Raw genomic sequence first — 11760 nt, forward strand, 5'->3', positions numbered from 1 at the left:
TAGGTTTAATGGTGTGTACAGACAAATGAGTTTAGCTCGAGAGAAAATATTTATTTTGTCGAGTTGTTGTTGGAGCATTCTTTCCTTGGGTGAAAGTTCCTCGTCTTCCTTCCCTCCAAATAAATACTTTCACCCGTTTGACTCATCACGTACTTAATTGAGACTTTTGGGCTTCACCCCGTCGGGATTAATTGTCTGCGTTCATTGTCTGGCCCAATATCCGCGAGTTAGTGGACGCTGTTCCCAATTAGCGTGGCAGAAGGAAACGACTCTTTTCTAAATACCCACATCCTCAAGAAGAAGGAGAATCCTAACCAAACAGTGAGTAATCTATTCACCCACCGTATTGACTTGCATAACTTCCAGTAATCACGAGCTAGAGAAAAATCTGTTGGGAATTGAGCGAAGGGCTAATTTTGGGTAGATTCTATAACAGGGATCGAAAGTGCGAGTGAAATTAACGGGCACGTGAAATTCCCTCCTGAAATCATTGGCAGGAGGCTTTCTCCTCGTTACGGAATAAGGTTGCCAGCAGTGCTTGGGACTAGTTTGCGCTGGTGGATGAGCTAATGAGCCCAATCATGATGATGATGATGAAGATAATCAGTTGGTGGGATTATGATGGGCTGATTGGCTCCCCTCGTGGACGCGGATGATTCGAGGGGTCCATTCTATATTTACGCACTTTGTCCACTTCTTCTTCTTCTCGCCCTCGAGCATCCAGTCTGCTCCTGATCATCCTACTCGTCATCATCATCCGTGCTTGTCGGGGGAATAAAGGTATTAAAAAGGTTGCCACCAATGAGACTGTGAATTAAGACGAGTAATATTGGATTGGATTGCTTCGTGAATGGATCTCTTTCATCATCATGATTTTTTTTTCGAGGGGAGAAGAGAAATGTGGGCTGAATTTTTAAGCGAGTAGGATGAGGAACGATTATAGGGTTCAGCCAGGAAATATGTTCCATGTTTTCTCTCCTGCCTGCCCACACAATTCTTCCAGGAAGGAAAAGAATTGTGTGTGGAGGCCCCCTCATAGATTCCGGATTAGTGTTTGGTGTAGGATGATGATCACGAATTAGCCGAACAATTGAAGAGGCAGGAGGAGCGGAGGAGAGAGAAAGCGGAGCGAGCGAGAGGGATAATTTCCTTAAATTGTGAACAAGGCGTACATGGACGTGTATAATGTATCTCTGGGAGGCTGAGGGGCATGCATAGGCGCTTGGGATTCATAGGGGTGTCGCCTCCTCCCTTTCTTTCTTTCTCCGGGAAGGAAATTAGGAGATTACACACTGACACTTGTGCCATTACTGTCAGATCAAGTGGTGTAGGAGCGCAGCATTAGATCATGTCCTCTGCCATGTCAGAGTGGCCCAAATTGGGTCCTAATTGTAATTGGCTTTCTCCTCTCCCACTCATCCACACTCCACGGACGAGAAAAGCGGATGGAATCATTTTTGCATTTTTCATACTTTTTTATTATTAAATCATGTCGCCTTTCTCCTAAAATACTGAGTGGGGTTGAGCGAGAGAAAGTGTGAATGTGAATCGGGTTTGCATAAATTTTCGCCATTCGCAGTGAGCGAGGGATGTAGTCGTACTCCGCGGATGATGACATGATGAGTTAAATGGCTCATCTCCCTTTCAAATTTCTCCTCCGGCACAGTCTGTCAAGTGGAGAAATTTGATGTGACTGGAGGATGTGGCATTTCTCGCCTCGTCATGAAATTAAAATGGTCGACGTGGAGTGTTGTCACCACCGCCACCACCACCTCCTCATTGTCAACTCGGAATGACAAACTTCCGGATCAACTTATTCAATTGAATTTCACCCAAAAACGGACTAATAAATTATTATAAATTGTTTTTTTGCAGAATGTTTGGAGTCAAGGGGGCGTGTCGCGGGTGCGGTCAACACATCCCTTCCAAGTGAGTACAACGAAAAAGTTGAAATGGGGAGGGGTATTTTTGGCGTATGGCGTATGGCTCCAACCATACTCGTTCCTAGGTTAAATCATTATCACTGTGTCATTTAATTATGTTGTTCATTACAGTGAGTTTGTGATGCGAGCGGGTTCATCCCCAATGGGTGGTAAGGAAGCTGCTGAATAATATTTACAAGTCACGGCGTCATCTGGTCTGTTAACCACTTGTGCATTTTTCGTACTTGTGTAGGTCCAACCATGGTGTTCCACGTGGGGTGCTTCACATGCTCGAAATGTTGCAAAACTTTGGCAACCGGTGATCGTTACTCAGTCCTCAATGGTGAGTATGCATTTACACATTATTTTGAGAGAAAGAGCAGAGACGACGTAGTTCATGAGATGATGAGAAATCACGGCAATAATTGCGATTCATTTTATTTTTTTTCCAAAACTAGGTGCACTCTTTTGTGAGCAGGATGCGCTTAAGGTATCAAAATGGCTACTTACATATGCAGATAGTATTTGACCGTGTTTGAAGCGAGGATGGAATTCTGTATAATTTTTGTGGGGGTGGGTTTCAGGTCATGAAGCAGAATGGAATAGGATCTCCTGGGAATGGTTCCGTGGCGGCGACCAACGGTCCGACCCCCGCGCCCAGAAAAGGGAAGGTCGGGAGACCCAGGAGGAGTCGAGACTGATCTTATGATTCTGGTGCAATGCTATAATAATATCCTTGCTCTATAACCATAGATAGAAATACATAACTGTGTCGTGTACCGGAGAAAAGTCGTCGTTCTTGGTGTGTGGAGGAACCAAACATACAAAAACGAACAATAAGAACTTATACATATATTTTAGCGATAGTGAAATACACAAGCAGTGAAAAAGTAATAATTACCACGTACGTAAATATCTATTAATGGAAAACTCTCAATTTCTGCTATTCGGATCGGATAAAATTGTCAATCATCATCCCGCACCAACGCCGCCACCACCCTCGTCAACTTCATTTCCAGAAAATAAATTTCCAATCTGCTGGCCGAAATTTAGGAAACTATCAAGGTAAATATTTTCCTCTTTTTTTTGCTTAAATAGTAATGTGCTCAAGTGCGCAGTAAAACAATTACTTTAATTGCTTGATTGTGTTTTTGCTTTCTATTTGTATCCAGGAGTAATGGAGCGATCGAATCAATGCGTGTCCATCCATTCATTTATAATTATTCAATCCAAATCCAGCCTAACCAAACCTCCTTCCTTTCGATATTCATGTGTCAAGTTTGACATTTAATTTAAATGCGTGAGTGAGTGTCGGGTGGCCGGAAGTGGCGTCCGTACGTATGCATACGCGAGCGATGCACGTTTTTATTGGAGCAATAACTAGTGTGCTTACGTCTTGCAGTGTTTGTTTGTGGGACAAGTGGTCGAATTGATTGGCTCGATCGTCCTCCTAAATAATTTGCTTCTTATTTAATAGCAGAATCTAAACTGGGAGCTGTTTGGCGTCATTGTTGTCATTAAAAATTGAGATGCAATAAGGGAGATAACCATGCAATTGGGGCAGTAAATTGAGTGACGGTAGACACATTTTGAGATTGCACACCACCAGGATTGTTGTTCATCTATGTACCTGTAATGAAGGAAGATGCGGGTAATGGACGGGGTGCATGGTGGGCATGTTGGTGGTGGTGGTAATGCAGGTGGGTAATGCATACGTAATCTGGTGTGATAGGAGTAGCTGGTGCATGGCATCGATTCATTTCATTAAATATTCAGCCGCGGCTGCTTTCTCTTCTTGTGCCTCCTCTCCGGTGGGCTGCTGCTGCTTCCTTCCGTCCGTGGTTTGGTTTTGGTGGTCTGATTGAATTGGATCCACCTCACGAGAGCAGACCTGGGAGCACTCCTCATAATAAACTTAAGTAATGGGACCCCGTGAGTGACTGCAAACCATCACGCTGCCAAACCACCACCATCACTTTCGGATTGGATGGCTGATATTTATAGGGAGCCAATTTTGATCATTTTGATGCATTTTAGATTTTCCAGAGAGAGGCTGTAGATTGAATTAGGTGGGAAGGAAGGAAGGAGCAGAGTGGATTGGAGTGAGGCAGCCAAAGAGGATGAGTTTTAAAAGGATGAGCCATATCATATCGCCATTTTATGATTAACTTATTCTCTAAATTGCTCCTCTCCCTCGTGCTGAGTCCAAAAGTTAATCAAGAAGTGCTTTCTCCAAAAGAGAGATTACTACAGGCACCGTTCTCTCAGAGGACGCGAATCTCTGCTACACCACGTGCCTCCATCGCCACCACCACGTGCCGTTAATTACTCCTCCGTCCGCACAAGATGGGTCCTTGGATGCATAAATTTGCGTCAATCCTTATTCAAGGGAGAGTTAATTAAACAGCAATTTGGGCATCTTATAACGATCACGATCATGTTCGAGAGGAGAATTGGAACACGAAACTGCGCTTGCTTTCTCCAAATTGGAAGGGTGTGAAACATGAGGACGACTGGAGCGATAGGTATTCGTCACAGTCTCATCAAACGTGGTACCAGTTACACAAGGGTCCGGCCAGGCAGGGTCATTCTCAGACTCTCGTCATTGGCTTGGCCATGACTATGTGGACGTGAAGGAAGGAAGTGAGTGAGTGAGTGACGACTGAATGGCTGCTGCTCGGTCTGCTTGCTTATTACTTCTCGTCCAGGGGAAATGTAATCCATTTTTGGCCAAATCCGAGTCAATCAAGGCGAGGAAAGAGGTAATTTTGGAATAAATTAGATTAGCTTGTACTCCTCCAGAAAAGCCGAGTGCGGAACTTTCATTCAAGACTTCAATCCATAATAATAATCCAGTCCACCAACCACATCACTCATCCGTCGTCTCCACAATATTCCATCCTCCGCCATGCTGTGCATGCTCGAGGAGATTGCTCCTCCAATAATATGTACGTCGACTTTCCCCATTGGCTCCTTGTCATTCGGATAATTGTATCCGATTGGTTTGTAAGAACACATTACCTAAATGAGAGAGCTAATTAATCTCCACAATGGGATGGGTACAGGCTGGACCAATTAACTTAATGTGTGCAGCAGTAGGAGTACAGTAGGACGAGGGAATAAAGGAAAGAAAAACCTGTCAACGCCGTTTTTGACTCCATTCCACTCGTTTTTTGGTTCAATTAGGACGGGATTACAAATTGGAAGGAATTTCTCGGAGAAAAGATTACGTATTATTATTGGATTACCCTTTAGATTGGATTGACTGTACATTCGTCGTACGTATCCATGTGCTCCTCGCCTATGCGTGTACCTGCCTACATATATAGATACATGGTTGGAAATGAAACATTTCTTGGTCCTCTCTTCGTTCTCTTCTTCCTTTGTTGTTGTTTCATTACGAGAAAAAGAAAAAGACAAAAAGGAAAGAATTTGGAATTAGAGAAACTTTATTTCCTTTTTATTTCATTGCAGTGAGTGAGCGAGTGGGTGAGTGAGTGAGTTGTTGGTTTGTTGATTTCAACTCGAGAACGCCACAAAGAGAGAGAAAGATCAGAAAGGAGAAGGACAGTGGAATTTTATTACGAGATCAACCACACCCACCCACCCACGGCCACCAAAGCGTACACATTTCAGAAATTAAAACTGTAGTAAACGCTTTGCAACTAATCTGCACTTTGGTCAATTGGAGGAGGAGGGAAATGATAAAATTTAGTTTTTGGTATTCTTACTGCGTGAGTGAATTAATAATAAATTATGATTATTTAACTGCGGGAGACTAATTGAAATTTCCATTTTTATATCATTCTCACCAGAACATCTCTCTGGTCTGGAACGAGTCACGAATCACGATCATACTTTTCCAACTGGTCCAGCAGACTTCCTACCGATGCATGTGCTCATACTGGATTAGATTTATGTTGTCTGCTGGCTCCTTTCGTTCCAAATTGAATGGAATCATTGGTGCAGGGAAAGATTATGAGTATTGTTGTAACGAAGCAGGAATAAGAGTGAATGAGTCTGGATTGGATTGCAGGTAGGAAAATCAACCTTTTAAACTTGTTGTTAGCATCAATCCCCCGAATAATAAATAACGCCACTCTGCTGGCCCCTCTGCTCCTTCGCCTGGTACACATTTAATTGGAAAGGGCCTTCTCTCTCTCCACACAGGCAAGGAAGGGCTCTCTCTGACTCTGACCTTGGGTTGTGAGGTTAATAGCGCTGAAGGGAAGAAGGGTCCGCGGGAGGGGGTCACACCCAGCGACTTGATCCCCACTGAGACCCTTTGCAGCCATGTGTGGCCAATTATCTCGTCCCATTGTTGTTCCTCTCCCTTTTTGTCCCAGGTCACTTTGCTTCCTCCTCCGAATAGGTAGACGTGGGGAAGTCTGTTTATTCTCCAAATAAGATTCAGATTCAGAAGAGATGGAATTTTAGAGAGGATTATATTGCTACAAGTTAAGTAAAATCGTTATCCGTGATTAAAAATCAAATCAAATGCATGGAGCAGCTGGAAGTCGAAATGATGTATAATTGAAAATAGTTTGTGTCATTGTTAAACGTTGTGCCGGAATTTTGTACAAAATATTAAAGATGCATTATGAATTTAGTTGAAGAATTTCAACCCAGCCAAACATGTACGTATTTACGTTGGTAGGTAGAAGTCTAGGTAAAAGTCTGTCTGACTGGTCGGATTATCCATATTTTTTCTCCCTCCGTCAAATCTTGATCGACACGTTGGTGTGAAAATAAGATGGTAAAAGGCATCATCATCATAGGTGATAGGGCCTCTTGCGCTGGGTCCACCTGCTCAATTAGCACATGATAATGAGCGAGGGATGAGTAAACGTCGTAAAATCGTTATCACATAAGTCTATTATATTCTCTTCTTTGAGCCAGTTTTACTACTCACTTCCTGCCTTCGCAACATTTCGCCGTCACTTTTACTCTCCGTTTTCAAGACGCCGCAAAAGAGTTGCGCTTCATCAACTCTGATAAGTTCAGAGTGTGGCTCGATATTTTTGAGGAATTTTTTCATTCGTCAAAGCTATCGTGTCATTATGAGACTGAATACTTAAGAGGGGAGCAGTGGAAGGAGAGGTGATTGTGATGATGAGCTTGGTTGATTTTAATCCTTTCGCATTTACCTCGAGAGACCACTTTACACTAAAAAATCAATCTTGCGAGCAGCAGAGTTCAACCATTCGTGGTGATGTTACACATTTATTCAGATATGGTTTGTAATGGATGAATGTCTGGATTTCCTGTCACCTGATTACTTTACTCGGATCTGCGATTGCCCAACCAAATTCGATCTTGTACATAAGCCTCCGTCTTCATGCAGCGTCATGTCGTCATCTCCTACTTAGCAGAGCTCATGATTAGCAGGAAAGGGACTCGCATCCCAATCCTTCCTCCGGTCGTTGGCATGAAAAATTGTGCACTTTGTATTTAAATGTGGATCAACCATTTCTTCTCCTAAGAGAAGATGCAGTGAGTAGTGGTTATATTCTGGCCACAAGTTGGTGCATATTATTGGCATGTGATCTCCTTCATGCGGATAAATGAGCAGTGTTTGCGTGTCGGTCGGACCACTTGGGCAGAAGATCACCTCAGCGTCCGTCGTTCATAATGTGATCACCTTTTCTTGGTTTTGGGTCTTGTAATTTGAGGCTGTCACTTGTCCTCATCGTCCTCATCATCCGGTTGAAAGAAGTGGACGAACGTGATGTGACAGAGAGCGAGAGATTGGCTTTTACGCCATCATCGCCACCACCACCACGAGCGGATCAAGAAGATCGTTAAAAGTTTTAAATTGCTTTTTCGCTCTTTTACTTTGGCTTGACAATTCCGATAATTGGCTGACCTTGGGAGGGTTCGGTTGAATTTCGTTCACTCTTCTTCATTCTTTGGCAATCAGTCAGATCGCAGCTGCAAGTTTTAATGATGTCTATCCATCCAAACCTCCACACAAATGCATGTGGCCACTTGGTAGGAGAGAGATCATGTGCACAATGTCAGATCCTTGGTCAACTTGTTATTTTTTACTCGATTTTATGCACTCCTGGAATTTTGAAGACCAATTAATTCAATTATAATAAGCTTAATGATGAGAGAGGGAAAAATGGTGTGTCAGTCGAGTCCATATTATGTGGACAGATTTTAATTTGAGAGATGATGAGACTGGGTTTTTTGATTGAGGACCAGATTACAAGATGACCTCTCATTAATTTTATTTGCAATTACTATACTCCAAGTGGTTGGTTGGTTGGTGGTGGCTGGGCAAGTTTATTAAGAAGAATGGCATATTTTCCTCTTTGTCATGTTGTTGCTGTTGTCGTGAGTCCATAATGGATTTACATGATTTCTCGATAAGATCAAAGTCGCCCTTTGTGTGACAAGAGAAACGAGCAAATTATGTGCACTTATGACCGCCCAGGGAATGGGTTTATAATGAAGTGAAATAGTTTTTGAACATTTTGGGATGCTAAGGACTTACTGCGTAGTTTTTATCCAATTTAGCTTAATATTTGCAAACTGAAATAATGTCAGCCACCTCAATCTACACGACGCTCACGTGGTGGTTATGTGAGATATTTGGGTCATTACTGCGTAGTATATCTGCAATCCCGAAATTGCATAATAAAGCTCTCTCTGCGTGACCACCACAGACGAAAACGTATGTTTAATTTGGCTGCAAGTGTAAAACAGAAAAACATGAAAATACAATATTATGTGATTGTTTCTCGCATTTAGTGTCGTGTGGTGCAACAAAGTTTTTGGGCTACGTGGAATCGAAAATGGAATAATCTATCGTGGTCCTAATTAAACGCCACTTTATATGTAGTCCTACAGCCGGGCAAGCCATGGTTGGGGATGACTTGTGAGGTTGAAAGTTAATTGAAATTTAAACGTGGGCAAACGGCTCATAAATTAAAAGTCAGAAAAGTTGGGCTTCGTTTTCTGCCTGATTGGTAACGTGGGTTTTGTAATAAATTCAGGTGGTGGTGATGATGATGCCGACTCGCCGTCTCATCATCCCATGATTGCAATTTGTTCTTCTATTTCATTTCAACGAGGAAAAAATGATGCTAATTTCGCTGATTGCTTTTATGCTTGTGCTTATACGCCTTACAAGTAAGTATAAAGCGTGTGTAGTACATGTAAAAATGACTCATTTTTCTTGCAGATTCAAGAAACCCAACTGATTACACATTGCATAAGACGACGTCCTGGATATCTCTCATTTCCTCTGTCCACTCGCTACTTATTTACTTGTCCGCTGTGCGCAACCAAGTGCTGATGGGATCTCAAACATACTCAAAAACAGGACGAGTTATTGGGGCCGAGGAAAGTATTATTAGTATCGAGAATATTGAACACGCTGTTTTTTGAGCAAATTGTTTCTGGACCAGCGGAGTGGAGAAAACATATAAATCCATCTTCTCTCTCCGATCGGACAGACGTGGTTAAACTGCGGACTGGACTTTACTAGATTGACCAAGAGGAGGAGGAGGAGGAGAAGAATTGATTAAGAATCTAATTGAACAAGACAACCCAACGAGGGAAAATGAATCTTGTGATGTGTCCATTGTTTGTCCAGTCCTACGCAACCAACCTTCGCCATATACATTTCTAGATATCCTCAAAAGAGCCAGAGGAACAAGAGATTTCATGCCTGTTGAGTCCAGAAGAGTCGTCCTTCTTCTCGTAATTGCCCACAAAGAGGATCCATGCAGACTTTCTTCTTTCAAGGAAACACAGTAAATACACACACTTTATAAAATTTTGGACTACGATATCGCACCATTTTTAGACTTGGCAAGCAAATATAACAAATTCAAGAGTAAAAAATTATTTAGTATTTCAAACTTGATATCCTAACACTATACACATTTTATAATAACGACTCTTACAATACTGCATCGAGAAGAAGTTTCGATGAGTGCGTGGGTGCAGTGGAAACGAATTACACATAAATCGGTATCATTTTTTGACTATTGCATTTCATATGTAGTCCATCCGCCTTTTCAAGTATTTACAATGTAGCTACACACACGTGTATTTGTAGTGCTAATTAATTCGGTTAGTTTTGACGGGGAGAGGAAAATATGTACAAATTTATTGTTATACTTGTTTCTTCTAGGTCACTTTACATAATTTTCATTCTCTCATTAGTTCAGGTGACGATGTCATTTCATTTCTTATCAAACAAAGTATACTATTAGTTTACATGTTAGAAAACTTAGTTGCATTTTGTACCATTTTTTGTTCAGATGATGACGATGTAACGAAATGGGAGAAGAGGATGACGTATACTTTTTTAGTAGTTATTGTTGTATGTTAAAACCCTTAATTAATGGTGAGCATTAGATAACATATTGAGAATAATTTATTATTGTGAAAGCACTTTCCAATCAGCACGTATCTATCTGCATAATTGAAACAATTCAACGGGGCCTCTGATCAGGGTTGTATTTTGGAGTGGAAAATCTGATCATTTACAACAATTCACCTAAAAAATAGTAATTTTAAGACAATGCCTGTCCAAAATAAAACCCGGGTCTATTGTTCTTCGGGGAACGATCTCAATTATAATTATTTTGTGACAAAAAAACGATTAATTGCAAATTCATGCAGAACAGAGCCACATGTTCCTACCGTGTATATTTAAATTACATAATTGACAAGGATATCTTAACTCCTTCTTATTTACGTATATTAATTAAGCAAGTTATATGTTCACTCACTCAAATCATGTAGTTGTATTTGTATAAAAAACAGTGTACATAAAGAAAACAAAATCCCACGACACGTAATTTAAAATCACTTACATAACTTGGAAAAGAAGAATCATCATCTTTAATTAACGTAACTGAAAAATCATGTAAAATGTAGTTATTACACAAGTGTAAACGTATATAACATAGCATAAGCTAATAATTATTGCGTAATCTAAAATACAGCATAAATATCACGACGAAAATAATTATAAGATTTTTGAACGACTTGGAAAGTTGTTGTTTTCGTAACGAAATATTATTATACTACTTATTATCATTGTTATTATTACTTATGCATGCGTATAGGGTGACGCGCGTATGCTGAGAAGAAATTCCAAAATTTATTGAAATGTTTCAATAACGGATGGAGCATGGGAATTGAAGAGAAACCAATAAATAAAGTTATTATTTATGCATAACCATCATTGTCCATTCTTGAAAAAATCGTGCAAAAATTCGGCAGTAATTAATTGCGAATACATTTAATTGCTAAAGCAGCATGTCATTAAAGGAGCTGCTCTAAATACATATAAATAGTCGCACATGAGGAAGTTCTGGTGGGTGTGCTACGTACCAGCTCAAGTTCCGTCATCCGGAGGAGAATGTAATGAAAATTCATCAAGATGAGCATGATGGCATGGGTTCAGTGATAGGGAGAAACCATTTGGCGTAATTTGCTCATCTTTGATAAGTAAATAATTTAGTCGTTTTCATTAAGGTAATGCACCCCTCTTGGAAAAAAGAGAGAGGAGCAGGACGTTGGCTTCAGTGGGTCTCATTCAGTATACATTAGGCGAGGATTTAAGTGAAACAAATACTAAACAAAATTAAACAAGAATGCCGCCCACTCCTCCACAAGCCTCCATAAACTCCGAGTTGGGATGGAATTGACCATTAAATTTTAGAGTTTTATGGAATTTTTACTATTTTATTTTTTTACAGACCTATGTACGTATGTACGTAGTCTATGCGAGGCAGGGAAAATAATCGGAGAGAAAAATGCTGTTGGGTAGGCAGGGGAGCATAAAAGGTTGACATAATAAATATATTAGATA

The 11760-nt window shown here is 40.9% G+C and overlaps 1 protein-coding gene across 12 annotated transcripts in view; it reads left to right on the top strand.

Annotated features, from left to right (window-relative positions):
• Positions 1-11124, top strand: part of LOC110861496 (LIM domain transcription factor LMO4) — an 81998-nt gene extending 70874 nt beyond the window's left edge. For 11 of the 12 annotated variants that reach the window (XM_035844743.1, XM_035844734.1, XM_022110616.2 and 8 more), the window contains 6 exons: positions 1876-1929; positions 2055-2092; positions 2176-2265; positions 2381-2412; positions 2507-2987; positions 9112-11124. In XM_035844743.1, coding sequence (XP_035700636.1) covers positions 1876-1929; positions 2055-2092; positions 2176-2265; positions 2381-2412; positions 2507-2623 — 331 coding nt within the window. In that variant the 3' untranslated portion in view covers positions 2624-2987; positions 9112-11124. Of the gene's footprint in view, positions 1-1875; positions 1930-2054; positions 2093-2175; positions 2266-2380; positions 2413-2506; positions 2988-3094; positions 3223-9111 lie in introns of all 12 variants that reach the window. The other variant, XM_035844742.1, reaches the window with a different exon arrangement.
• Positions 11125-11760: the final 636 nt, after the last annotated feature.

The sequence above is a fragment of the Folsomia candida genome, unplaced genomic scaffold, assembly GCF_002217175.1.
Source record: "Folsomia candida strain VU population unplaced genomic scaffold, ASM221717v1 Fcan01_Sc042, whole genome shotgun sequence".
In the NCBI taxonomy this organism is placed as follows: Eukaryota; Metazoa; Arthropoda; class Collembola; order Entomobryomorpha; family Isotomidae; genus Folsomia; species Folsomia candida.